Source organism: Danio rerio, chromosome 2 (genome assembly GCF_052040795.2).
Source record: "Danio rerio strain M-AB ecotype USA chromosome 2, GRCz13ab, whole genome shotgun sequence".
NCBI classification, from domain to species: domain Eukaryota; kingdom Metazoa; phylum Chordata; class Actinopteri; order Cypriniformes; family Danionidae; genus Danio; species Danio rerio.
The window spans coordinates 60,009,351-60,036,992 of NC_141022.1; the positions used below are offsets into that span (position 1 = coordinate 60,009,351).

A 27,642-nucleotide genomic window follows, 5' to 3' on the forward strand; every position below is an offset into this window, starting at 1 on the left:
GCTGTGAGGAAAATTCATTTATTGAGCAAAAAAACTGAGTAAGAATCATTTCCCGGAGAAACCCCCCGCTTGTTTGTTCACAGTTTTGCCCTTTTGGAAGTGATAAAACGTTCCTACTAATCCCAAACGGGCCGTCACCACCACAGGAAAATCAATACAGCACAGACAGGCAATAGAGTTTCTGATACAAAAATAAACCTGGCCTGCAATAAAAGGCACGTTTGCTCCAGTTATCACTGAATACACCTGCAAAGTGGACACGCATTCAAAACACTGAATTAATATAAACAGTTCAGTAAAGTCAGTAGCATTAAAATAGGCAGGAAATTAATACAGATGCATAATTCCTGTACTTAATTATAGTTCTCCAATGGGTTGCTAGGATATTCTGGATCGTTGCTAGGGTGCTGCTATGAAGTTGTAGGATTTTATGGGTGGTCGCCTAGGTTTCTCTAAGTCAGGGAGTCGCTATATGAGGTTGCCAAAATGCACTGGGTAGGCCATTGCTATGTAGTTGCTAAGGTGGTTGCTAAGATGCTCTGGTGGTTGCTAGGGCATTGCTATGTGGTTGCTAAGATGCTCTGGTGGTTGCCAAGACATTGCTATGTGGTTGCTAAGGTGGTTGCTAAGATGCTCTGGTGGTTGCCAGGCATTGCTATGTGGTTGCTAAAATGTTCTACGGGGTTGCCAGAGAGTCGCTATGTGGTTGCTAAAATGTACTGGGTAGGTCATCGTTATGTGGTTGCTAAGATGTTCTAGGTGGTTGCTAAGAGGGTCTTTGTGGTTGTCAGGGCATTCCTAAGTAGCCGTTAAAATGTTCTGCCAGGGAGTAGCTATGAGGCTGCTAAGACCCACTAGATACGCCATCGCTATTTGGTTGCTAAGATGCTCTGTATGGTTTCCGAGGCATTTCTATTTAGTTGCTAAGATGTTCTAGGTGGTTGCTAAGATGCTCTTGAGTGGTTGCCAGGAAATCACTATGTGCTTTCTAAAATGTTCTAAGGGGTTGTCATGAAGTTGTTATGAGGTTGCTAAGATCTTCCAGATAGGCCATTGCTATGTGGTTGCTAAATAGTTCTAGGTGGTTGCTAAGATGCTGTGGGTGGTTGCTAAGATGCTGTGGATGGTTGCTAAGATGCTGTGGATGGTTGCTAAGATACTCTGGGGGGCTGCTAAGATGCTCTGGGGGGTTGCCCGGGTATTGCTTTGTGGTTGCTAAAATGTTCTATGCGGTTGCCAGGGAATCACAATAAGGTTGCTAAGATGCAATGGGTAAACCATCGCTATGTGGTTGCTAAGATGTTCTAGGTGGTTGATGTTCTAGATGGTTGCTAAGATGCTCTGGGTGGTTGTCAGGGTATTGCTATGTGGTTGCCAAAATGTTCTAAGAGGTTGTCATGGAGTTGTTATGAGGTTACTAAGATCTTCTAGAGAGGCCATTGCTATGTGGTTGCTAAGATGTTCTAGATGGATGCTAAGATACCCTGAGTGGTTGTCAGGACATTGCTTGCTAAGTGGTTGCTAAAATGTTCTATGGGGTTGCCAGGGAGTTGCTATGAGGTTGCTAAGATGCACTGGGTAAAGCATCGTTATGTGATTGCTAAGAGGTTCTAGGTAATTGCTTAGATGCTCAGGGTGGTTGCCAGGGCATTGCTATGTGGTTGATAAAATGTTCTAGGGGGTTGCCAGGGTATCGCTATGTGGTTGCTAAGATTTACTAGAGTGGCCATTGTTATGTGGTTTCTAAGATATTCAATGTGGTTGCTAAGATGCAAAAGGTGGTTGCCAGGGTATTGCTATGTGTTTGCTAAAATGTTCTAAGGCAGGGGTCATCAACCCTGTTCCTGGAGACCTACCTTCCTGCAGAATTCAGTCCCAACCCTGATCAAACACATCTGAACCAATTAATAATGCCTAAAGCAGCACTTGATAATTACAAACAGGTGTGTTTGGTCAGGGTTGCAACTAAAATCTGCAGGAAGGTAGCTCTCCAGGAACAGGGTTAGTGACCCCTGTTCTAAGGGGTTGTCAGGAAGTTGCTATGAGGTTGCTAAGATGCCCTGTGTAGACCATCGCTATGTGTTTGCTAAGATGTAGGGGTTGCCAGGGTGTTGCTATGAGGCTGCTAAGATCCACTGGGTGGTTGCCAGGGCACTGATTTGTAGTTACTAAGATGATCTGGATAGTTTTAGGTAAGTTTTTACTAATTATGATTATGCATGCACAGAAAACAATCAAAAATCTACTGCCACTGGTGAATTAAATAAGGCTTGAACTGAAATAAGCAATAAATCAAATAATTATATAATGTCCGGTCAAGTATATATTTGGTTTAATCTCACTAAACTTCTTAAAAATACTCCCAGGTCATCTTTTACTCCAAAACCTAAAGAAAGCACAACATATTTCTAAATACACGAAAAAGAACAGAAAAAATACTGTAATATATTAAATGCCATGACTAACAGCTAAATATTATAGTTATTTAATTGATTACAAAAGCTTATTTTATGCAAAAATTCACATTTTACACATGAAAATGTGGCCAAAAAAATATTATCTGTAATTATATTAACGTTAATAAAATAATAGTAATAATAATTAGCAGCAGCAGTAGTATATAACAGTAACCAGTGCTCAGCATAAATGAGTTCACTTCACACAGAGCTCTCCTTATTCTTATGTTGGAAAAATTCATTCATTTTCCTTCAGCTTAGTCCCTTTATTGAACAGACGTGGTGACCCCTGATTAATAAAGGGACTTATGCCTCGTTCAGACTGCGTGATTTTAGCCCCGATTTTGGCTCGCCGACAGGTTTTGAGAAATCGCAGACAAATGCCTGAAATCACAGGCAAATCGCTGCTCGTGCACGTGAGTGACAATCACACAGTATGAACTATCAAAGACGCGATCTGAGATAATCGCAGATGAGTCGCCGATGCCTGCGAGATATTTGGTGTGCTGAATATCTGGAGCTGTCGGCGATTCAAATCATGCCGTGTGAATTGAGTTTTGACTGAAAATAACATCAGCGATCGCCTACAGCCAATGAGAGAGCAGCTTTCACTTGTGTGTGTGTGTGTGTGTATACCTGCTGCAGGCCAGCGGGAGGCTGGGGGAGAAGTTAATAGCGCTCTTTTTCAGTTTATTTGGACCCACGAAATGGAGGAAAAACTAGTAGAGGTTTGACAGGACTCAGGAGCACCCGTGTCTGTTTGACGTTTCATACAGAAAGAAATTAGTTTATTATCAACTTAAGTTGAGGAGAAATGGCTAATTCCCTTTAAACCCAGGTGAGCAAACATGTACATGCTCTACCCCATTAAAGGCTTCTTTCTCATTATGTAGTTAATAACAAAAGATATACGACGTGTTTTTGGCTGTGAGACGTAGTTTGGACGAAGTTGTCGGCGATTCTTCCTATAGTAAAGTCATGCAATGTGAAAGTCCCTGACACTGATCCATCTTGCAGTGTAAACAAAGCAGCGACGAAACGCAAGCCCAGATAGTCAAGCAGTGTGAACACATCTGTGACACGACTACTCTGAAAATCATGCAGTCTGAACTCGGCATTAGTCGAAAAGAAAACGAATGAATGTATGAGAGATTTACAGTATGAGGGGTGAACTCATATATGTTGAGCACTGTATTGTCAATATTAATTAAGGTAATAGACAGAAAATATGAATTTTCTGTCTCAATTATGCTGAGCACTGTATATTATGATTTAATCAAATTCTTGTGATTATATTTAATAATACAAATGGTGACAATTAAAATGTACCTTTTTTCTTTGGAGGTAAAATATGCTCTGGACAGGATTTGGTTTTTAATTTCTCTGCCTGAGCAGCCTCTACACCAGTGCATAATCGAACTGTCCTCTCTCCAGTCCGTCTTTATGATCTGACCACGATGAGGACGGCATGCTGCTATACGGGTCCAAGAGAATGTATCGCTATGTGGTTGCTAAGATGTTCTAGATGGTTGATGTTCTAGACAGTTGCCAAGATGCTCTGGGTGGTTGTCAGGGCATTGCTATGTGGTTGATAAAATGTTCTAGGGGGTTGCCAGGGTATCGCTATGTGGTTGCTAAGATGTTCTAGATGGATGCTAAGATACCCTGAGTGGTTGTCAGGACATTGCTTGCTAAGTGGTTGCTAAAATGTTCTATGGAGTTGCCAGGGAGTTGCTATGAGGTTGCTAAGATGCACTGGGTAAAGCATCGTTATGTGATTGCTAAGAGGTTCTAGGTAATTGCTTAGATGCTCAGGGTGGTTGCCAGGGCATTGCTTTGTGGTTGATAAAATGTTCTAGGGGGTTGCCAGGGTATCGCTATGTGGTTGCTAAGATTTACTAGAGTGGCCATTGTTATGTGGTTTCTAAGATATTCAATGTGGTTGCTAAGATGCAAAAGGTGGTTGCCAGGGTATTGCTATGTGTTTGCTAAAATGTTCTAAGGCAGGGGTCATCAACCCTGTTCCTGGAGAGCTACCTTCCTGCAGAATTCAGTCCCAACCCTGATCAAACACACCTGAACCAATTAATAATGCCTAAAGCAGCACTTGATAATTACAAACAGGTGTGTTTGGTCAGGGTTGCAACTAAAATCTGCAGGAAGGTAGCTCTCCAGGAACAGGGTTAGTGACCCCTGTTCTAAGGGGTTGTCAGGAAGTTGCTATGAGGTTGCTAAGATGCCCTGTGTAGACCATCGCTATGTGTTTGCTAAGATGTAGGGGTTGCCAGGGTGTTGCTATGAGGCTGCTAAGATCCACTGGGTGGTTGCCAGGGCACTGATTTGTAGTTACTAAGATGATCTGGATGGTTTTAGGTAAGTTTTTACTAATTATGATTATGCATGCACAGAAAACAATCAAAAATCTACTGCCACTGGTGAATTAAATAAGGCTTGAACTGAAATAAGCAATAAATCAAATAATTATATAATGTCCGGTCAAGTATATATTTGGTTTAATCTCACTAAACTTCTTAAAAATACTCCCAGGTCATCTTTTACTCCAAAACCTAAAGAAAGCACAACATATTTCTAAATACACGAAAAAGAACAGAAAAAATACTGTAATATATTAAATGCCATGACTAACAGCTAAATATTATAGTTATTTAATTGATTACAAAAAGCTTATTTTATGCATAAATTCACATTTTACACATGAAAATGTGGCCAGAAATTTTTTTTTATCTGTAATTATATTAACGTTAATAAAATAATAGTAATAATAATTAGCAGCAGCAGTAGTATATAACAGTAACCAGTGCTCAGCATAAATGAGTTCACTCAACAGAGCTCTCCTTATTCTTATGTTGGAAAATTCATTCATTTTCCTTCGGCTTAAGCCTAGTTCACACTACAGGATTTTAAACATCAGCAGATTGCTGTGCTGTTCACACTACATGACTTGACTTTGTGTCTTTTAATCTCTGTGGTGTTCACACTACGCAACACTCTGTGAATGATCCACAAGAGGGGGGTCACACACTACATGATCTGACAACATCTCATTCCCCATCAGCTCATTCAAGCTACCAAACCACAGCCAATGAAAATTTGAGGGAGGCGTCAGAAAAAGCTGAACACTATTGGCTGCTTGTGTGCTGATGACATCACTGACAGCGTTTCAAGCTTTGGAGAAAGCCTTTAAAAACATCGTCAAATCAGCTGATTTATCAGCGGATTAATCACTCATCTGCAGGTTCCAGTGGAGAGATACACAGAGAGTTTTTAATTGTTGTAATTTTATAACTCTTTGAAATAAAACTAACATATTTATAACACCCTGCCGTTTTCTAACTATCAGTGTATTTCTTTCTGACATTGTTATTTTTTTTATTACAAAACAGTAAAGAACTGAGCATTTCTGCCTTAAATTACCATATTGGTCAAAATGACTGCATGCATGTCTGATACTTTTCACTGTGACTTTAAATATGTGTGCATTTTCTTGCCTAGCAACTTCCTGCTAACATAAACAAAACTTTCTGATGGCAAAAACATCAATTTACTTCAGATATCTTTCAAAACAGCAGATTCTGTGCTGTGAAAGAGCTCCTGTTTGAAAGTGAAAATGAAAGCCAAGACCTTTAAGTGTTTTAGTATCTTAACTACATATTTATAGGCTGTATTACTAAAAAAAAAGATTATATTTTTAGGGTAATGTGTCATTAAATATGATGCCAGACATTCAAAGCTTAATTTTAATATCTCAATAATAGCTTTGAATGTAAATATGTTGTGACAGTATGGCGTTTTATATGAGAACGGTCAGAATGAGCAGTATGATAATTCTAATAGTTACAGAATTCTAGTTCCACTGTTAATATAGTCTACTCTCATGTCTGTGCTAACGCAGAATGAAGCCAGTGCACCGATGCCCATTCTGACCAATCACAGATGTTTCTGCTGAGCTTCTGAACACACAGGCACGCGGCTCATGCTGATATGCTTTCTCATTGGCTGCAGCTCGTCACTACATCTGACCACACGTGGGGTTGAGTCGGCCGACTGCTCTGGAATATTTAGCATGCTGAATGTTGGATTTCCGTCTGCGAGGTGTCAGCGAGCCTCGTTGATGCGTTGTTCAGTAGTTCACACATAAAGAGCGGCGAGCGCAGAGCACCCGCAGATTTCTTCCCGATCACAGCCCGATCTGTCGGCGAGCTCGTTAACTTCCAAATCGGGCTCAAATCAGGCTTAAAATCCTTTAGTGTGAACTAGGCATTAGTCCCTTTATTGAACAGCTGTGGTGACCCCTGATTAATAAAGGGACTTATGCCTCGTTCAGACTGCGTGATTTCAGCCCCGATTTTGGCTCGCCGACAGGTTTTGAGAAATCGCCGACAAATGCCTGAAATCACAGGCAAATCGCTGCTCGTGCACGTGAGTGACAATCACACAGTATGAACTATCAAAGACGCGATCTGAGAGAATAACCGATGAGTCGTCGATGCCTGTGAGATATTTGGCATGCTGAATATCTGGAGCTGTCGGCGATTCAAATCATGCCGTGTGAATTGAGTTTTGACTGAAAATAACATCAGCGATCGCCTACAGCCAATGAGAGAGCAGCTTTCACTTGCGTGTGTGTGTGTGTGTGTGTGTGTGTATACCTGCTGCAGGCCAGCGGGAGGCTGGGGGAGAAGGTAAAAGCGCTCTTTTTCGGTTTATTTGGACCCACGAAATGGAGGAAAAACTAGTGGAGGTTTGACAGGACTCAGGAGCAGCCGTGTCTGTTTGACGTTTCATACAGAAAGAAATTAGTTTATTATCAACGTTGAGGAGAAATGGCTAATTCCCTTTAAACCCAGGTGAGCAAACATGTACATGTTCTACCCCATTAAAGGCTTCTTTCTCATTATGTAGTTAATAACAAAAGATATACGACGTGTTTTTGGCTGTGAGACGTAGTTTGGACGAAGTTGTCGGCGATTCTTCCTATAGTAAAGTCATGCAATGTGAAAGTCCCTATTGCCGATCCATCTTGCAGTGTAAACAAAGCAGCGACGAAACACAAGCCCAGATAGTCTTGTGCCCAGATAGACATCTGTGACACGACTACTTTGAAAATCATGCAGTCTGAACATAAGTCGAAAAGAAAACGAATGAATGTATGAGAGATTTACAGTATGAGGGGTGAACTCATATATGTTGAGCACTGTATTGTCAATATTAATTAAGGTAATAGACAGAAAATATGAATTTTCTGTCTCAATTATGCTGAGCACTGTATATTATGATTTAATCAAATTCTTGTGATTATATTTAATAATACAAATGGTGACAATTAAAATGTACCTTTTTTCTTTGGAGGTAAAATATGCTCTGGACAGGATTTGGTTTTTAATTTCTCTGCCTGAGCAGCATCTACACCAGTGCGTAATCGAACTGTCCTCTCTCCAGTCCGTCTTTATGATCTGACCACGATGAGGACGGCATGCTGCTATACGGGTCCAAGAGAATCCGGAAACAGCGCACCAGTAAAAACACCAAAAACAGCAGCAGGAGACCCACAAAACAGAGCGCCGTGCCCTGCTCGCTGTCTGGAGCCAGCAGGAGGCCTGCGGTGGCCCCGGGGTCCGAAACAGGGGCCAGAGATGACGGCAGATTGTACTCCATCAGAGGACTTCCACTCATCTTCAGTTCAGGAAAACCACATGAGATCGCCTTAAAATTCCTCCCGTTTCCACTGCATCACACTGAGATCAATCACATGGAGAGCAAACGGAGGCTCCTGCCAGGGTTAAATGCAGCTAAAAGAGAAAAAGAAAAGTATTTTATTTCAGCTAGTCACTCAGACAATATTTCTCATTTAAAAGTTTAACTCAAACTGTACATCAACTAATTAAATAAATAAATAATCCCAGTGATGGGTTGCAGCTGGAAGGGCATCCGCTGTGTAAAACATGTGCTGGATAAGCTGGCGGTTTATTCCGCTGTGGCGACCCCAGATTAATAAAGGGACTAAGCTGAAAAGAAAATGAATAAATGAAATTTTTTTTTAAATAAATAAAAAAAATTACAACAAAATGCAACAAAATTAGTGAAACAGAAATAAATGTATTTTATTTCAGCTAGTCTCTAAAGCAATATGTCTCATTTTTAAAAAGTCACTCAAACCAAACTAATTTATGAAGTAAATTGATAAATTCATAAAAATTTACATATTTTTAAATAAATAAAAAATGACAAAAATGACAACAAAATTACTGAAATTACATTTAAAAATATGAATTATAATTTTACAAATTATAATGCAAAATATACTTGGAAATATATATACTGAGACCACATAGAGAGCAAATGGAGGCTCCTGTCAGCTATAATAGAAAAATAAATGTATTTTATTTCAGCTAGACACTAAAGCAATATTTCTCATTTAAAAAAGTTTCAATCAAACCAAACTAAGTAAATTCATCAAAAAATTATATATTTTAAAATAAATTAAAAATGACAAAAAAAATGCAACAAAATTACTGAAACTACATTTAAAAAATATTAAACATTAATACAATTAATGATGCTAAAATATACTCAAATACATATATATACACTGTATATATACACTGAGATCACACGGATTAAACAGAGACACCTGCCAGAGCTAAACGCAACTACTGTAAAATAGAAAAATAAATGTATTTTATTTCAGCTAGACACTGAAGCAATATTTCACTTTTTAAAAAAAAGTCACTCAAACCGAATTAAATAAATAAATGAATTCATTTCAAAATTCCTTATTTTAAAATAAATTAAAAATGACAAAAAAATTGCAACAAAATTACTAAAAATTACATTTACAAATTTTATAAATTTATAAAAATTATAATGCTAAAATATACTCAGATATATATATATATACCGAGACCACATAGAGAGCAAATGGAGGCTCCTGTCAGCTATAACAGAAAAATAAATGTATTTTATTTCAGCTAGACACTAAAGCAATATTTCTCATTTAAAAAAAGTTTCACTCAAACCAAACGTATTCATTAAATAAATAAATTAATTAATTAATCAAAAATTACATATTAATTTTTGGTCACACTTTACAATAAGGTTCATTAGTTAATGTTAATTAATGCATTTACTAAAACGAACAAACAATGAACAATACATTTACTACTGTATTTGTTTATGTTAGTTAACGTTAGTTAATGAAAATACAGTAGTTCATTGTTAGTTCATGTTAACTCATGGTGCTTTAATGTTAACTGATACAACATTTTTTAAACTTAAATATTTAAAAAACGTATGGGTGTCACGGTGGCGCAGTGAGTAGCACGATCGCCTCATAGCAAGAAGGTCACTGGTTCGAGCCCTGGATGGGTCAGTTGGCAGTTCTGTGTGGAGTTTGCATGTTCTCCCCGTGTTGGTGTGGGTTTTCTCCGGGTGCTCCGGTTTCCACCACAGTCCAAACACATGCGCTATAGAGGAATTGGATAAGCTAAATTGGCCGTAGTCTATGTGAGTAAATGAGTGTGTATGGGTGTTTCCCAGTACTGGGTTGTGGCTGGAAGAGCTTCCGCTGTGTAAAACATATGCTGGATAAGTTTCTTTCCATTGCATCAAAAATCAAACTAATGCAAAAGGATGTCGAACCTCAAATTTTAGCAGAAACGTCCACATCTCCTTCTGATTTCACACAAGAGGACTCCAGACCGCCAGAAAACACACACACACACACACACGTCATATTCAGGTGTCCTCGCTCGCCAGGACAGAGAAAAGCTGCTATTTCCAGCAGGATGGTGAGAGCAGACGCCGCTCTGTGAATAAAGAGAAAGACAGAAGGCATAAAATCTGGGTCGATCAGGATCTCAAAACACTGTGGATCAATAACGGACACATAAAAGAGAAATAAATCAGGTCACCTCTTCAGCACGGCATCCGTGTGGAATATTAAAGCACAAGGCCTGTGTGAACATCACATGCTTAATAATGCTGGGCTGTTGTAACTCAACGCTGGGTCAGATATGGAAAAACACAACCCTTGGATAAAAAAAAAAAAAAAAAAGTCATTTATCATTCATTTTTCTTCTGTATATATCAGGGGTCGCCACAGCGGAATGAACCGCCAACTTCCAGCATATGTTTTATGCAGTAGATGCCCTTTCAGCTGCAACCCATCACTGGGAAACACCCATACACTCACATTCACACAAAACACTACAGCTAATTTAGTTTAATCAATTCCCCTATAGCGCATGTGTTTGGACTGTGGGGGAAACCGGAGCACCCAGAGGAAACCCACACCAACACGGGGAGAACATGCAAACTCCATACAGATATGCCAACTGGCCTAGCCGGGACCCAAACCAGCAGCCTTCTTGCTGTGAGGCGACAGTGCTAAGTTACCATGTCACCCCAATTAGCAAACTTTTAAAATTCGATTAAAATATTAACTGTTGGGTTTGTCGATATTCTTTCAAGCATTAAATTAATATATAACCCAGCTTTTTTAGAGTGTCCAGATAATTATGAAGGTGCCAGGCCTTAAATACAAAGAGTAAATATGGACAAACCCAATAGCTGGGTTAAAAAAAAAATGTACATTTAATGTAAAATAAAACTAACCCAATGTTGGATTTGTCCTTATTTGACCCAACATTGGGCATTTTAAGATGGGATGTGTGTGTTGACAGCTGATTCTTGCCCCAAACACAGCTGAGTTAATAATAACTAAAGGGTTAAAGGCAAGTCAATGGTCATCTGTAAATACACAAATCTAGAATAGATGAGGTCATACAGATCAAAGCATGCCCTGGTTATCAAAGAGTCTTAATAATGTCAATAGGACAACCAGGCTGGTAAATAACACACTGCTGCAGTACATAAAGTTGATGTGAAAATGTAATTCTTTTTAAAATATTTCCCAGGTGACGTATCATTTTCAGCTAACCTATAAATTATTAATATTATTTATTTATTAATGAATGAACCAATTATTTTTTTAATAATTTTTATAATAGATTCTGAAAAATATTTTGGACAGAAAACATTAACCCATTCCTTGGGTTAATTTTTTCAAATAAATTTAAATTACATTTTTAACCCAACTGTTGGGCTTGTCCATATTTGACCTAACACTGAATTAATGCTACCAAGCATTGTATATCAATAATAAAAATCAACAAAAATTATAAAAATGAAAATATCATATTTAAAGGGCACATATTTTAGCCCTTTTTTGAGATTTAATACTAATATTATGGTTCTTCTGAGTGTGCCAATATAGGTTCAGATCAAAACGCAATTCAGATATGGTTATTATGCTGTGTTAAAAAGTGTAAATTTAGAGGCGTGTACACGGGTTGCTGTTTTGGGGTGTGTTGTTTAACATGATAATAAGTTTCGACTGCCCGCCCAACGTAACAAGGGGGCGGAGCCAAGAGCGCGTCTGCTTTGTGCACCGCGTCACAGAGGCAGACAGTAAGAGTCATCATGAGTGAGAGGAACACAATTCAACCCTACATATATGACCCAGACTCGGACACAGATCAAGCAGAGTCGACTGTTGAGGAATCTATAATCCGAATGTGCCAGAATGTGTCAGAGTGGTACATACAAAATATTTTATGTTTTTGAATACTTTTACAGCCGCTATGTAACTATGCATGCGCCATCCGTAATTTGTTTGATAAAGTTCGCGAACGTCATGCGTTACGTCAAACACAGACAAGACATAAAGATATCCACAGAGATAAATTTTGCATTGGTATGATTTATTCGTAATTCATGAATATTGACGTTGACAAATATTGGCAGGTGCTTGTGTGGCAATTGTGAAAAAATGCCAACTGAGGCTGAAAATGTATGCTGCAGGGAGATACCGCAGGTAAATTTTCAGTTTATGTTAACGTTGCTGCTCTAAAGACATCGAATGAGATAATAAACAGCATAACTGTGTCGTGTAATAAGGTTAGAAGACGAATGGATCAACTGGAAATGCAACCCTCGTGCATGACGGAGCATCCAGGAATGGATCCCGTTTGCTTCAATATTTATTCCTTGCAAAATGCATCGAATATATACAAAGCAGACTATGGTCCCCTGCGACTTCGTGGAGTGCAAAAGTGAGTTTAAATAAATAGAAATAATAGCAGGTTACCTTGTTCATGATCTGCATGCTCGCTTTCTTTTTAAGCACATTAACGCCGTGTAGTCAATAAAATAGCGATAAAGTTGGTTTTATATCCGCACATTCAGAAGTCCCTGTATTGTTTATCATGATAGTTTAAACATTCGATCGTATTTAGCATGCAAGTATGACTTGTAAACAACATTAAAACTATTTACTTGACTGTAAACAATGTTGTACTTTGTCATTTGCTGCTAATACGATTTCCCTATTTTGAATTTGCAAAGAATACTTTACTGAAATGATACTATTAAGGAGAATGTCCGAATATCTGAATATAAAACCAACTTTACCTCAATGTCAATAAAAATGAAATACGTACCGTTTTTTATTGCTGCTATTTCTGAGATGACAATTTGAATGACTTCATAAAAGGCTGAGTAATGCATGTACTTTTTATTGAAAAATAATTTTAAATTCACTAAACATTAATATATAAACTCTTAAAATATATAAAAATCAGTATGGCATAGAAACATCAACCCTTCAGAAAAGATGCTTCAATTCCTGAGTCATATAAAAACTTTATATTGAAGTATAAATTAAAATGTGATGTCAAATATAAAATGTATCCTTGTGCAAATATAAAATATAAACTCCAAGTTGTCACTTTGTTGAATGAAATACAATTGTCCATGAACATTAGAAAGTACAGTATATCTACAAACACATACAAACATATCAAATATACATTGGCAGTTGAATAAACAAAATATGACTTCTGAAATTTTGTTAAAGCTAGTTATTTTATAAAAAATAAAAATGTATATGTGATAACTCCCAAGTTCAAATTGTAGTGCAATTTCTAAAACAATGTTTCATTATTATGTCTCTGTTAGACAGTGCCGCTTTTTGGCTTATCGGAGCTTTGTGAGCTGGTGTTGGGGTTTCCTCGGGCGGAGAGTCCGTGTAGTGATTCCTGCCTGTGTGGTGCTGAAGATTCGAAGACAGTTTCCTGAAGAGCAGGGCAGCTATGTGGGTTTTAGGATCGCTATTGATTGAAGCGGGTCACCCTGCTGGAGATAGCCTCCTCCATCTCAGGTCGATCGTAGGCTGATGATAGAGCAGGTGGTATGTGAATTCCCAACACTTCATCAACATAGGGTGATGGGTCCACAAACACTTGGTTGAAGATGAGGTCCAGCAGCTCTTCTACATAACCTGTGCAATATAACAGTTATCTCTTTAGTAACTTAATTTTGTATTTTGAGTAGTGAGTTTTCATTGTGAATGTAAAGTGCAATTATTTTTTTTATTTATTGAATTATTAATAATACTATAAACATTTATATACATACCGAAAGTTTGCTGTGTCTTCACTTCTCGGACCCTATACTCTCCTTTCTTTGCCTTTGGAAAAGCAAGCTTGTAAATAGGTTTACCAGTTGCTGATGTGGCCTGGGGACGCCCGGCATTTTCATTGTAATGCAGTGCAGCCAAGTACAACCTAACAAAAAGAAAAATGTAAATGACGTACCATGACAAGACTGTATAGTATTGTAAATATTAATTTCTGATCATTGGCTTTACCTGCATAGCATCCCCAGAAAAGGGAATACCACATTTTTGGGTGCAAACCGCAGTATGACGCTGTGGAAAGCTTCAATAGTTGACGTCTGGTGGTGAGGACTTAGCTTGGCCACATCCTTCAATATTCTCTTGTTAGCGAGAACTTTCTCCAGCTTATAGAATGGCATCGTTGCTAAACAAGCAAAAATTTAAGGTATTAGAGTCGAAATCAAAAACAAATCTGAACAATGAAACAAGCTCTATTTTGAATTAGTTTTAATCGCAAAGAATATTTTATATGTCTGTATACAACTTACCAGCCGACAGCCATTTGTTCTTGTCTCTGCTTATCCGTTGCGGATGCAGACAAGCCGGAAAATTGGGGTCTTCATGTACATGTTTGTCTTGTACATGGTTTAAGATAGAGGTCCACTTTGCCACTCTTTCAGGACCTGTTGTGGATGATGCAGCAGTCCAGTAGATGTGGTTTTTGATGCTACGTAACCATTTACGCAACTTCTCACAACCCTTTATCTGGCATATCTTGTCCAGTTTTTTGGAAATTCCTGGAATTTAATGAAAAAAAGACATCAACACAAAAATAATAATAAACATGTAAGAACTGTAAATAGCAATTTAATCTTAAGTAAATTAATAACTGCTAAATTACATACCTTTCTCGATATGCCACACATCGTAAAACTGAGTGACATTTCGATCCCTGAGGTATTTCTGTATTTGAGGATGTCGGTCTGTGATGATGCATTCCAGACGAACACCGCGGGCATCCAACAGGTCAAGGCTTCTCTTTAGGCCTTCTTTTTCCATATGGTAACTGCCACCCACCTCATTACTCTATAAAATTTTAAATAAGGTTAAAATATATATATATATATATATATATATATATATATATATATATATATATATATATATATATATATAAATCACACATTTTCAATCCAAAATATTATGCTAGTTCACATAATACTTTTCTGTATTACCTGGACTAACTGTAGGTCGACCACTGTGTTAGTTGCAAGGTCCATCATTGTATAACTCCCATACTTGGCCGAGTGACCTTCAAGAACAAACCGTACATAATTATTCTAAACACATTTTTGGAATAATTGTATTTCATATTTATTTTTTTTATTAGACTGTATTGAATTAGAAATTAAATCTTTTGACTAAATACCTGGGGAGTCAGCCCTCATATCTCCTCCAACAATCACATTCTCTCTTCGACTGAGCTGTTCTAGCATTTCACTCTGCCAATTTCTCCACTTGTGGACAATAGCAGGTTCAATGCAAAGTCTTGCATGACGGCGAAATGAATTATATTTAAAAATGTGTAGTTTCATTGCAGCAAATACCTGACAACAGAGAGGAGAATTTTTAGTACAATGTGCATGCACCCTGTGACAAAATTTATATTATGTTTCTAAAAGAAATGTGATAAATTTTGATAGATAATTACCTTTTCAACTACAAAAAATGATGCACCGCTCAAGTAGACTGCAGCAGAAAGATGCAGGTTGCCAGCTGGAGTACTACCAATAATTGGCTGACTGTTCCATTTTCTTACAAACTCGCAGTGTGGGCAGACTTGCTGTACGCTCAGAAATGTCCCAAGCCTTTGTGACTTTACATCACATCTCCTCTGACACACTGGGCAGTCACTGAAGAGCTCCATGAGGCATGTTTCATAGACAATGAACTTGGCAATGTTATGAACTGGGCATTCTTGGATTCTGTAAAAATAAATATACACATTAACATAATAAAAAAAAAAATTATGATGAATGTTATGATGACAATACACAATCTGTCAAATAATTTACATAATGCATAAACTCACGACAAGTCTGTTGGTTCAGTTGCAGATGTGCATTCCTCTGCAGGGTCAAATGTCACATCCGAGTCTTGGGCTATAATTTTTGACTCTGTCAAAGTCTCTTCGGCTTCTTCTTCTTCCTCCTCCTCCTCCAGCTCCAGACGAGGTCTTTTTAGTGAAGGTTTGAGGGGTGTCGAAGTCATAAACGCAGTAGAGGACGCTGATGGCACAGTCAGTTCAAAACTGGATATTGTTGTCTGGACACCTATAGTGTAATTTTATGATTAATCTCATTGCACGTTTATAAAGATAATAAAACACGTTTCTAATGCAGCAACTTAAAATAAACTGAGAAATTTTAACTTACTTGTACTCCTGCGTTTAGCCTGAAGCGTCCTAAAAGACAACTGGGTGCCAACACTGTGTAAAGATGTGTGAAAAGGTTCTGTCTGGCAAGCTACATCCACCTTGTTGCTCTTTGTCGACGTCGTGGCCTTTGTAAGAAAACATACATGTTTTAAAATGACCTTTATTTGATTAAAACATACCGATCTTATTGTAAACAACTGCAGACCACGTGCAAGTACAGTGGAAAAAATTACAATAAACATCCCACATACAAAACAAACTTTAGCTGTAACTTAGTCAGTGGTAATGCTTTATTACAATGTTTAATTTTTTCTACGGTTTCTGTTTCTGATGGCTAAAACCCCTTTATGTACACATTACCACTTAAAGATTCGAGTATTTAGACTGTTTTAGAAAAGCACAATAGCTGTAAACGCGCAAACATCCGAAGTAGCTTTAGCCGCAGATAATACTTATTTCTGCTTAACATTACAGTATACACATTACAACAAACATCCCACATAAACAACAAACTTTAGCTGTAGCCAGTACTGGTTACTGCTTTATTACAATGTTTATATTTTTCTATGGTTTCTGTTTCTAATGGCTAAAAGCCCTTCTTGTACACACTACCACTTATAGCTTCGATTATTTAGATTGTTTTAGAAAAGCATAATAGCAGTGAACACGTGCAAACAAACATCCGAAGCAACTTTAGCGGCTTTTAACTTTTAGATGTTATTCATTTCGGCTTACGATTACAGTACAACAAACATTTAACAACAACAAACTTTAGCTGTAGCCAGTAGTACTGCTTTTTACAATGTTGCTATTTTTCTACGGTTTCTGTTCCTAATGGCTAAACCCCCTTCATGTACACACTACCATATGCAGCTTCGAGTATTTAGACTGTTTTTGAAAAGCACAATAAGAGGTAAACACGTGCAAACAAACATCCGAAGCTACTTTAGCCGCAGATGCTATTCATCGGCTTAACATAATTAGAATACTAAGGCTAGAAGTACATAAAATGTAATACTTACTTGAAGTGAGACAGGATCACGTATTGTAGGAACTGATCCAGTTTTCAAAAACAATTTACTCGCGAATCCGGAGTTGTATTGTCCCGCGTTCTCGAGGCAGTCTACGCTAAAGTGGTTAGCGCAAACATACAACAGTTTTGGTACATTTTCAGGCACCTTGTCTTCAAAGATAAAACTCAGCCACTTAAGCCTCTGTTGCTCATTTGCAGGAAGACGGTGAAGGCTCTTGTGCTGAGCCTTACATCCTAAAATAGCACAAGGGTGTTCTCTCGGTGGCATCGCTTCGACGTTCACGCTGATAATGGCGGAAACGGCAAACGCAGGATATGTTAATACGCGCAGCTGTCAATCAATTCGGTGGGCGGGGGGAATCGCACACCTACGTAATGGTGCGATCGATTTGAAAACAGCTCCAATTGGCCGACCCTTTTTTTTGTAGTTAAATTGAAAAAAAAGGACTGGGTGTGTTCATATCACCCCAGTATGATGGTCTATACACTATACCAACACACAGATCTGTCCAAACAGCTTGAAAAGAAGATTTTTTACAATAGGTGCCCTTTAAGTCAATGTGTAACTTAGCACTTCTCTTTAAAACTTACCAGCATCTACTGTAACTGTGTGTCTGATATAATAAAGACGTTGGTGTTTGGCGTGAACAATTTCAATTTTAAACAGTAATTTAAATAAGCATATTAAATATAACTACAGTCAAATGATTTGGTAATATAATTTATGCAAAAAAATAATATTAATATTTAAAAAAATACATATAAATTACCCTTTCAAAAGTTCATTAAAAAAAATATATATATACACAGTATATATATATATATATATATATATATATATATATATATATATATATATATATATATATATATATATATACAGTGTATGTATGTATGTACAATATATATATATATATATATATATATATATATATATATATATATATATATATATATATATATATATATATATATATATATATATATATTTATATATATATATAATTTAAAAAAATTACCCAAAATTGGATTTGTCTATATTTGACCCAACATTGGTTAAAAAAAACAAACTAGTACTTTTCTAAGAGTGCCATTTATCCAAGTACATCTAACCATTAGAGAAAGCTCTTTCAGAAAGATTAAGGGCCCTATCATACACCCGGCGCAATGTGGCGCAACGCAATTTGTTGTTTGCTAGTTTCAGCTCGTATCATTTTAACATTTTGCACCACGCTGTTTAAATAGCAAATGTGGATGAGACGTTAGACCGAGGTCCTGAATTTCTGTGGTCATTAAAAATCCCATGGCATTTCTCGTAAAGAGTAGGGGTGTAACCCTGGTGTCCTGGCCAAAGTCCCTCAATCGGTTTACGATTATGGCCTCCCAATCATCCCCATCTACTGAATTGGCTCTATCACTGTCTCTCCACTCCTCCAATAGCTGGTGTGCGGTGAGCGCTCTAGCGCCGTTGACCCCTTGCCCCTGACCTGGTCTCGAAAAAGAACACAACCTCTGTCGTTTGGCAAAGTCTTACTTACAAAGTCCACCATGTAAATAGCAAATGCGATATGGTGCGACGCAACTGACTCTTAACGGGAATGGGAGATGAGACTCTGATTGGTTTATTGTCAAAACACAAAGAACGCATTAAGAGAATAAGCTCAACCCTGTTAGATCATGCGCCACAGCGCAAATCGAATTTTTCCGTCATTTGGACTTTGTGCCTAGATCGTCAAAATAGAGCGATTTCATATACACACAAAAAGCATGTTAAATATAACTCTAGTAAAATGCTTTGAATTAATTTTTTTTTTGCAAAAAATAAAAAATAGTATTAATAATTAAAGATATTTAATTCCCCTCTAAAGTATATATTTTCCCCCTAGAAAAATGCTGGCCTTCTCAAATCCAATTGGACTTAATATGATTTTAAAAAACAAAAGTTTTTAAAGAGTGCAATTTATGTTAATCTAACATTAGAGAAAGCCCTTTCAGAATTTTTTTTAAGTGATTTTGTATACACACAAAAAAACCATAATATATATTATATATAACTATAATAATTTAACTATAATAATGTAATATTATATATAACTATAATATATAAAAAACTAAATATAACTATAGAAAAAAAGTTTGATATTATTATTTTTGCAACAAAAAATAAAATTAATTAAAGATATTTAATTCCCCTCTAGGGCTACATGGTGGCACAGTGGGTAGCTTGTTCGCCTCACAGCAAGAAGGTCGTTGGTTCGAGCCTCGACTGGAAGGGCACCCTGCAGCATAAAACATGCTGGATAAGTTGGCAGTTCATTCCACTGTGGCGAGCCTTGATTAATAAAAGGTCTAAGCTGAAAAAAAAAATGAATGAATAAAATGCTTTGATAAGATTATTTTTACGAATAATAATAATAATAATAATAATAATAAAACATTTATTTGCCCTCTACGTTTAAATTTTTTTAGCCTATAAAAATGCTGGGTTGTTTAAATCCAATGGCGAAACAAAAGTGAAGGGAAAATTTGACCCAATATGAGTAAAAAAAAACAACAACAAAAAAAACCTGTATATTTACGCCAGTATATACATCTAACCATTAAAGAAAGTGATTTTATTTACACACAAAAAAAAGCATATTAAATATAACTACAGGCAAAAGGTTTGATTATTATTATTTTTTTTACTAAATTATAATAACAATAGATGCAGCACGGTGGTGCAGTGGGTAGCACAATCACCTCACAGCAAGAAGGTCACTGCTTTGCATGTTCTCCCCGTGTTGGCGTGGGTTTCCTTCAGGTGTTCCGGCTTCACCCACAGTCCAAACACATGCGCTATAGGAGAATTGGGTAAGCTAAATTGTCCGTAGTGTGTGTGTGTGTGAAAGTGTTTATAAGTGTTTCCCAGTGACGGGTTGCAACTGAAAGGGCATCTGCTGCGTAAAACATATGCTGAGTTCATTCAAACCCCAGATTAATAAAGGGACTAAGCCGAAAAAAAAATTAATGAATAATAATAATAATAGTTAAATATATTTAATTCCCCTAAATTCTTTAATTCTCTAAAAATATATAATATATTACACTTCAAAAAAACTGGGTAGCTTAAATCTAATGCCGAGTCAAAAGTGAAGAGACATTTGATCCAATATGAGTATAATAAAACAGCATATGCCATGCATCACAGTACACATTTAACCATTAGAGAAAGCTCTTTGAGGAAGGTTGTTATATAGTTAAGCTGATCAGAAGAGTCCCGGGCAGGAGGAAACACTGCCTGTGCAGAAATAGACACAGATCAATAGCACAGCTGATCGATCCACTCACAAACTTTAGATAAATCATTGTTTGCTGTCTGTGTACTTGACTGAAGCACCTCTGGATGAAAATATACTACACAATAAACAAAGCCAACAGCGCGTTTACAGTCAATAGTCACCATGAACTGCGGAATTGTAGTATTATTTAAGAGTATGTCACATCCAGCACATATATTTCCTTACAGAAGGGGCGAATTACAGCTTTTATAGTCATGTAGCACTTGTATTATATATTGGTGTGTTTGCAAATAGTTGATGTGTGGCTTCTGACTAACTATAAAGCGTTTTATGATATCTGTAAGGCTTGAAGCTTACGCTGCTATTCTGAACCAATAATCAGAAACAGGAAGCAGTTGAAGGATGGCGTGTTTAAATCCATTATTTATCTGACTCCATTGTAATTAATCTGACTCCATTAAAGTTGTTATCATCATTGATAAAGAGAAAGAATCTCTACGTCGTAAAGCAGGCAAAGTTGTTTATTAAGTTACAGGTTTAAATATACAGACATTAGAATGACACTAACATACTGTATAAAGAAATTAGCTGTAACATATGCACTGCTGAGCAACAAAGACAGTGAAACTGCCTTTGTTAGCATATGAGGCTACGCACTGGTGTGCGGGAGATGCAGAGTAAAAGCCATTCTCCCAGATCAACAGTTACCTTTCCCTATTATACCCTGAGCAAAGCATTGTCAAACATGAGTGAAAACCAACCCCCAAAACCAGCTGAACGTGAGAGCAAAGTTGAAGAGATGAAGTGGGGGAGAAGTACATTAACATACTCTCCTCAGGCCATGACCCAACAATAGTAAATATATTGTAGATTGAAACACAATTAATCAATGTCTCTGTTGATTTCATTACTACAACACTGAAGTCATAAACTGTCAAATGACACCAAACATGGCAGAGTTATCTGAAAGAAGAACACGAGCAGATGAAATGTGTATGGTGAAGAGCACATGGTTACTGCAAGCAAATAGCAGAGATGTGTATCGGAGCTGTGAGGAACTCTGCCTCACCAGGAGGACCCCTCCCATGCTTGGAATGTCTCAGTAGTCCTTCATTAGCATAGAAGGAAAAATATATAATATTTTCTCAGCTTACATATCTGACAATACAAACAATTGTTTAATAAATGAGGCCTGTTTCAGTAAGGAGGTTGAGTTTTTAATAGATTTAAAGGTGCACTTGTGTGTCTGCCTTTAATATTGATCAGGTGCAGGTTGATATGATAATTAGAATGTAAGCAGAACTAAAAAATTGTTTTCAGAACAGGTAATAATTAAGGGTGTCAAAATCGAAATCGATCCAAATTTATGCTCAAATTCGATTATCGAATCAAAAAATAGAATCGTCAATGCTGCCACGCCCCCATGTCACGTCAGCTTGGCTTGCCAAGCGGGAAAAAAACACGCTTGTTGAAGTGCTTGTTAAACTGCAGACGCAGGAGACCCGTCGACAGAACTTAAACCCTCTCCTCTTTCAATGAAGTCGCCGGTGTGGAAGAATTTTGGATTTCCAGTGAGTTATGTTGACAACGTTCAACACAGTTTGCAAGCTCTCCTATGTACGTATTAGGGTTGGGCTGAGAGATGATGGGCGCATCGCGATCCTAAGCCCCGCCCCCGTTGCAAATCCGCTCAAGTGGTGCTCGCTGCAGAGCCATTTGAGGAGAGCTGAGCTCCAGCGAGGGGGAGCTTAAGCTTGAGCTCCACCTTTTTTGCACTTCTTCTACGAGTGATGTCACTGGGGGTAGGGTTAGGGGTGGGGTTGGTGTACGCATTAAAACAGTTTACAGGTGGAGGAGCAACAGCTCATGCTCCCCCTCGCTGGAGCTCAGCTCTCCTCAAATGGCTCTGCAGCGAGCACCCTCTCAATCCGCTCGCAAAAAATACACACTCGGGCCCTGTTTACACTAATAAGTCTTTGTTTTTAACTGGCATTTTGGAACGACAACGACCCACATCCACACTGGCGTGTTACTGGCGAGTCCCGAGGAAAAAGTGACTGACAGGTGGTAATTATGTGCGTATCTTACCTTTATTCATTTACTGTATGATTTGTTTATGGGTAAAACAAAGACCATGCAGGTCAGGTAGTTTAAACGGTAGGCTGCAAATAATTAATTCGTTATTAATTAATGAATTATTCATAATCGAAAATCGAATCGCACCGTGACTTTAGAATCAAAAATGTAATCGAATCAAGCATTTGGAGGATCGTGACACCCTTAGTAATAATCCCATTTATCTAGTTTTAGTACATGTCCCTATTGAAGGTCTGTGAATTTAAGCTAATTAATTGTTAAAGAAGGACAAGCCATTCTCGTACGTGACTTTGTTCTTTGTGTAACTGAAATGTAGGCAATAGCTATGTTTCCATGCAAAAAAGCTAATTAAATTTATGTGCAAAACTGGAATATCGCATAAAAGAAGTGTGAATAAAGCAGCGTTTCCATGCATTTACTGCGGTAGAGGAAGCTGTGTGAATCTTTTCTTTATTTAATAAATGACTTTCACCTCAGAGGACAATGCTGATACACAATGAACGCGTGGTGGCGTTTGAAGCCATGAGACGCGGAGAACAGTGGATCTTGACATGCTCCAGACACTCTGGAGGTAATTAATAATATAATAATATTAATACTAAAACGGTTTAGGCATTTTCAACCCAGGTTCATTCTGAAAACGTAGTCCCACGGATGTTTCTGGAGACTACCTGAAATACATCCCAGGAGGTACGTATTTGTGCAGATTTGTTTTCGCCAATCCGCGAGAGGCCGCTGTGTGCGCTTATTTGCATCTAAAGCGTTTCTCGTGAGCACCGTTCTTGCGTAAACCCACCAATGTCCGCTGTCGAGTGACCGTCTGTCTGACTGACTGAATGATTGACTGGGCAACCGGCCAATCGGCGGACCCACCCTCCTCCTTCTTCCCTAAACCCAACCAGTTTTACCGATTGATCGCCCGCCCGCTTGCTTCCCTACCCCCAAGCAACAATTTACAAAAGCCGTCCAGAAAAAGAAAAGCCCTCGTCTGATTTTTACCACGTTTTCGGATTTCACCACATTCTCACCCTGTTATGAACTTGTTCACATTATTTTTTGGATTCTGTTTTTGTCTTACCCGATTTCTGGAACCACTCGAACCCGGTCGTCGTCGTGCTCGTGGTTAGCTCCTCTCTGCGTCTCAACTCTGCCGACGTACACGAAGAGCTAACTGGACAAACTGGTTGCGGCGGGAAAGCCCTCCACACGGAGGTAAGCGGTTAGCCGGCGAGCACTAAAAGAAACGGCGTCACACCACCCCGTATCGTTCGCTTAAAAAATTAAATGCAGCCATACGTACCTCCAGCTACATAAATCGCGGTCTCCAGAAATGTCCATGGGACTACGTTTTCAGAATGAGCTTGGGTTAGGTATTTTAGAATGACCAAAACAACATTTCAGGTGTGTTACAGTGTGCTCAGCCTGCTGGTTTGTCACATTTTCATCATCATATGATCTCTTATAACAAACCTTTTTCAATGCACATACTGGAATTTGTGTGCTTCCATCAGACTTTAAGCACATCTTTTCCTATCGAATAAAAAGTTTATCCTCCTCAGTTATGCACATATGTTTATTATGCCTATTTTCAAAAGTTATGTGCCTTTTGGCATTTCCATCCACCAATTTTTTAAATGCATCTCCAAAATGCACATCAAACAAGAAATACTGCATTCTCTGCATTGCAGGGGAGGAGACCGACAGAAATTCAGAGTTTAGAGAATAAAACCTGCTCCTGACTAGGTTAGGTTCACAGAGTAAGTTTCCACAGTAACTGACTCTGAGTTAAAGTTACCTCTCTTTCAGAAACAGTCTTGACTTACCCTGATTTCTCTAGTTTGACAAACCCAACATTTTGAAACGGAAAACCCAGACTTTCTCTCATTTCAGGGTTAAAATAAGAGTTTTTACTTAACTTCCTTTCTGAAACGGGGCCAAGAAGTGTTATCAGGTTTTTGTTTATATTTACATTCACCTAAATTCAAGTTTATTTGTATAGCACTTTTATTTATTTTTTTTACAATAATTATGATTTCAAATTAGCTTTACATCTTTATATTACAGTCAAAAACAGAAAAGTTATGGAGTTGTGTATATTGTGTACAGTATATAAACACATTAACCTGGAGTTATACAGTATATAAGTTACTGTCTTTCCAAAATTACGATGTCTATGGGCTCTAATTTGAAGATCCAGGCGCAAAGTGCAAAGCGCAGGGCACAAAAGCATTAGGGGCATGTCAGAATCCACTTTTGCGCATGGTCTCTCTTAATGAGTCATAGGTGTGTTTTGAGAATAAACCAATCAGAGTCTCATCTCCCATTCCCTTTAAGAGTCAGTTGCATCGTGCCATGGCGCATTTGCAATATACACGGCGGACTTTGTAAGCTGAAAAACTGAATGCTTCACTAGAGAGAAAACAGCTAAACAGAGCATCTACAGCGCGAGAATGAGAGATGAGCCTCCTCATTATCTACTTTCACTTTCACTCTAGTGGACACGGAAACGTGTTGTACTCACAGACATCAATTAGCCTATACATAATTAATTGTTTATTAAGCACAAAGATTTGTTTCAAAACTATTTCTAAATTCAGTTCTAATTTTCAGCAAACGAATAAATGCACAATATTAACAAAGTGTGCTCAAACAACTGAGTTATATCCAAATACACATGCTGTGCCCCATATGGTCTAAAACCTGACAGGTGGACAAATATATGCTTGTTTTTAATAAAACAAATATAAATATGCATATAATAAATAATACTGCTAATAATAATAACATTATACAAAAGCAAATTGTTATGAATGAACTGAAAAAGCCTCCCGGGATGAAAAAGGCATGGAGGCAGTGGTTTTTATATTTTTGTAGGCAAAAAAATTAATTTTTTAATCCTTTTTTTTAATTATTTGTAAAGATATTTGAGTATTGCGGTATATCCTGTGTGTATTAAGCAATGTTTAAGCAAGGCGCACAACTAACGCGCTCTGCGCTGGACTTTAGTCCTCCTCTCTGCTAATCTATTGAACAGTGTATTTTAATCCCTCAATATAGCAATGCGCCAGCAATGTGCCTTAACACGCCTTCTTTTTTAGACCAGAACGCCTATAGGCGCACATATGAGTGCAAATGCATTTGTTATTTAAACAGCGTTCTGCAAAACGTCAGAACGACTCTTGCGCCGAGCTGAAACTAGCAAACAACAATTGCGTCGCGCCTATCGCTGCATCGCGCCGGGTGTATGATAGGGCCCTATGCGTTTAATACACATTCAATGAAGTGCATTTATGTTTTAAGTGTTGTTCTCATAATCTCTTTAAGACTTATATAGGCTATTTGCTTTGTTAACAAACACTTAATGTTTGGTTTCTGACTATATTGTGTTTTATGATATCTGACGACATAAACAATTGCTTAATACATGAAGTTTTATCACGTTTACCTTATTATTTACTTTAAATTAAATTCAAGTTTATTTTTATAACACTTTTCGCAATAATTATTGTACCATATTTGCTTCACATCATTATATTACAGTCAAAATCAGAAAAGTTAGGGAGTTGTGTATATGGTGGACAGTATATAACACATTAACCTGCAGTTATACAGTATATAAGTTAGTGTCCTTCTAAAATGATGATGTCTATGCATTTAATAAATGTTCAGAGAAGTGTATTTGTATATTAAGTGTTTGTCCTCATAATCTCTTCAAGACTTATATAGGCTAATTGGTGTATTAACAAATGAGTTAATGTTTGGTTTTTGACTATATTGTGTTTTATGATACCTGACGATACAAACAATTGCTTAATGCATGAAGTCTTATCACGTTTTTGTTTATACTTACATTAAATTAAATTCAAGTCGATTTGTATAGCACTTTTTACAATAATTATCATTTTAAATTAGTTTTACAACATTACATTAGTCAAAATCATTAAAGTTAGGGAGTTGTGTGTATGGTGGACAGTATATAAACACATTAACCTGCAGTTATACAGTAGAATTTAGTGTCCTTCCAAAAAGATGATGTCTATGCGTTTAATACATGTTAAATAAAGTGTATTTGTGTATTAGGTGTTTATGTTGTCCTCATAATATTTTCAAGACTTATATAGGCTATTTTCTATGTTAATAAACAGTTAATGTTTAGTTTCTGACTATATTGTGTTTCGTGTTATCTGATGACAGAAACGATTGCTTAATACATGAAGCCTTACCATGTTTTCGTTTTTATTTACATTAATTTAAATTCAGGTTTATTTGTATAGCACTTTACACAATAATTTTCATTTCAAATTAGCTTTACATCATTATATTACAGTCAAAATCAGAAAAGTAATGGAGTTGTGTATATTGTGTACAGTATATAAACACATAACCTGCAGTTATACAGTATATAAGTTAGTGTCTTTCCAAAAAGATGATGTCTATGTGTTTAACACGTTCAATGAAGTGTATTTGTATATTAAGTGCTTGTGTTGTCCTCATAATCTGCTCAAGACGTATAGGCTAATTCGTGTATTAATAAATAAGTTAATGTTTGGTTATCTGACGACACAAACATTTGCTTAATAGTTCATTATATCGACATAAAGTGTCGCGTTTGACAGCGAAATTCGGTTTATTACAAAATATATATAAAAAAATCTTCAAATTACGCTCGGAGTCGAGGATACTCCTCATATATGGACATATAAAGTACTTCGCGTTGCTTTAAAACACTGACAACTTATAAAACGTAGTTGTTTAGGAGTGAAAACATCACTTACCCATGTTGTCGGTCTGGTGCGCGTGCTGAACTGGCAGATCTCCCGCGCGCGCGCTCACGTGCACGCGCACAACCAGGGATACTCACG

The 27,642-nt window shown here is 37.4% G+C and overlaps 3 protein-coding genes across 4 annotated transcripts in view; all 3 read right to left on the reverse strand.

Moving 5' to 3' along the window:
- Nucleotides 1–27,642, reverse strand: part of pip5k1cb (phosphatidylinositol-4-phosphate 5-kinase, type I, gamma b) — a 754,787-nt gene that overhangs the window by 527,895 nt on the left and 199,250 nt on the right. The window lies entirely within an intron of this gene.
- On the reverse strand, nt 3–27,588 carry ctxn1 (cortexin 1). Of its 2 annotated transcripts, NM_001303014.3 has the most exon segments (5): nt 3–3,785; nt 7,812–8,266; nt 10,116–10,282; nt 10,388–10,505; nt 27,556–27,588. In NM_001303014.3, a coding segment is annotated over 1 exon segment (270 nt). In that variant the 5' UTR covers nt 8,151–8,266; nt 10,116–10,282; nt 10,388–10,505; nt 27,556–27,588; the 3' UTR covers nt 3–3,785; nt 7,812–7,880.
- Nucleotides 13,036–17,694, reverse strand: LOC147846570 (uncharacterized). The gene is made up of 11 exons (XM_087241662.1): nt 17,392–17,694; nt 16,368–16,494; nt 16,025–16,265; nt 15,644–15,917; nt 15,362–15,539; nt 15,168–15,244; nt 14,838–15,018; nt 14,481–14,729; nt 14,185–14,356; nt 13,953–14,101; nt 13,036–13,815 (listed from the first exon to the last, which is right to left on the reverse strand). The coding sequence occupies exons 1-11, from the start codon at nt 17,668–17,670 to the stop codon at nt 13,646–13,648; spliced, it is 2,097 nt and encodes a 698-aa protein (XP_087097788.1). The 5' UTR covers nt 17,671–17,694; the 3' UTR covers nt 13,036–13,645.